This window comes from Cryptotermes secundus, unplaced genomic scaffold (genome assembly GCF_002891405.2).
Source record: "Cryptotermes secundus unplaced genomic scaffold, Csec_1.0 scaffold135, whole genome shotgun sequence".
Classification (NCBI taxonomy): domain Eukaryota; kingdom Metazoa; phylum Arthropoda; class Insecta; order Blattodea; family Kalotermitidae; genus Cryptotermes; species Cryptotermes secundus.
In genome coordinates, this window is record NW_019730104.1 from 786,603 (window position 1) to 788,098 (window position 1,496).

Genomic DNA, 1,496 nt, shown 5'->3' on the forward strand with positions numbered 1-1,496 from the left:
TATTCGTGGGGTACGAAAAACTTGGTCAATCTGGTATACTGGCCACTAGTGGGCCTACTGTACCAGCCCTTAATACTAGATAAGTATGGAGCAGTTGGTAAGATGAGAATTGACAGGGAAAACCGAAGAACTCTAAGCAAATCTACCCCAGTACCACTTTGTCCACCAAAAATTTCACATAACCTGAATTGGGCCGCCGAGGCGGGAAATCGGCAACCAAACAACTGAGCTATCGCACAGTCGTAGCGCAATCCTAATGTAATGATATATGGTATTACTTCGAATATAAGTCGCACATTTTACACCATTTTTCCTGTTGAAAAATTGAGTGCACATTTCTATTTTTTTTTTCTTTTTGTAAAATCAACGTACAAAAACTGGGTGCGTGTTAAATTCGATTACGTCTTATATTCGAAGTAATATGGTATTTCAATTTGAGAAACGTACCACCATTTTGAAATTTCAGCACAATCCATATCACGCCCATCCACACTAGCACGGTCTGATCAGACCACATCTTGTACCTTGGTCAGACCCCTGAAATAAAATAACCAAAGAGCTGTTCACTTTTCAGTAGTATTTATGTTTCAACTTCACAAAATTTCATCATATAATTTTCTGTACACCCATGAAATGACGCTACATTAAAATTCAAGTCCCAAATCATTGTTAAATTTTAATGGAACAAGATTCTGCAATTTATGTGCCATTGTGTGCGAGAGACATTAATATATATATGAAGGGATCTGTGATTAGAAGCAGTAGTGGCCTGTGGCCTTTGACTGGAGCAGCAGATGGAAAAATCCCTGGATCCTATCCATAATTTGAACAAGGTACCGCCACGTGCTACGTTACATTGTTAAAAACATTAGTTCTCAGAACGGAATTAAGCGGCCTCCGTAGTCTAGGGGTGACGTTCCCACCTCATGACACGTGGTACGCGGGTTCAAACCCGGCGGAGGTCGTGGAATTTTTAAGGGCGGAAAAATTCAGGGAACAAGCCCTCCGGGAGGGACTTTAAGCCGTGGGTCCCGTGTCTTAGCTTTACGGCACGTAAAAGAACCTCATGTCTCCAAAGGAGGTCACTGAGCCAAATTCGAGGACGTTTCCGCCCAACAATAGTCTCTAACGCCTCTGATAGATGGGGGAAACATTATAGATACCGCCAAGCCCGTAGAGGCCGAACTCGCTGGCTCGGTCGGGACTGATGGTACGCACCAATATCGGTAGGGTATAGAGACTGGTAGAATATCATAGAGGGAAGCACAATGGACCAATACTGGTCTAAGTGCATGGGGAAACCCACCCTCTCCAATAACTAACTAACTAACTAACTAACTAACTAGAACTGAATTAGAAATATATGTGTGCACGATGTCTGCCTACTACCAAGCTATACGCAATAGTAGTTACTATAGGATTCTGACGATGGTGTATAACACACAGAGATATTGGGTTTTCGGACTTTATCCATCGTCCTGGTTTTTAAGATTATT

At 42.2% G+C, this 1,496-nt stretch overlaps 1 protein-coding gene across 1 annotated transcript in view; it reads right to left on the bottom strand.

Annotated features, from left to right (window-relative positions):
- The window catches only part of LOC111866027 (vitellogenin receptor), a 91,150-nt gene that overhangs the window by 82,512 nt on the left and 7,142 nt on the right, over positions 1-1,496 (bottom strand). The window contains exon 2 of the mRNA XM_023854519.2: positions 448-537. Coding sequence (XP_023710287.1) covers positions 448-517 — 70 coding nt within the window. The 5' untranslated portion in view covers positions 518-537. The remainder of the gene's footprint in view (positions 1-447; positions 538-1,496) is intronic.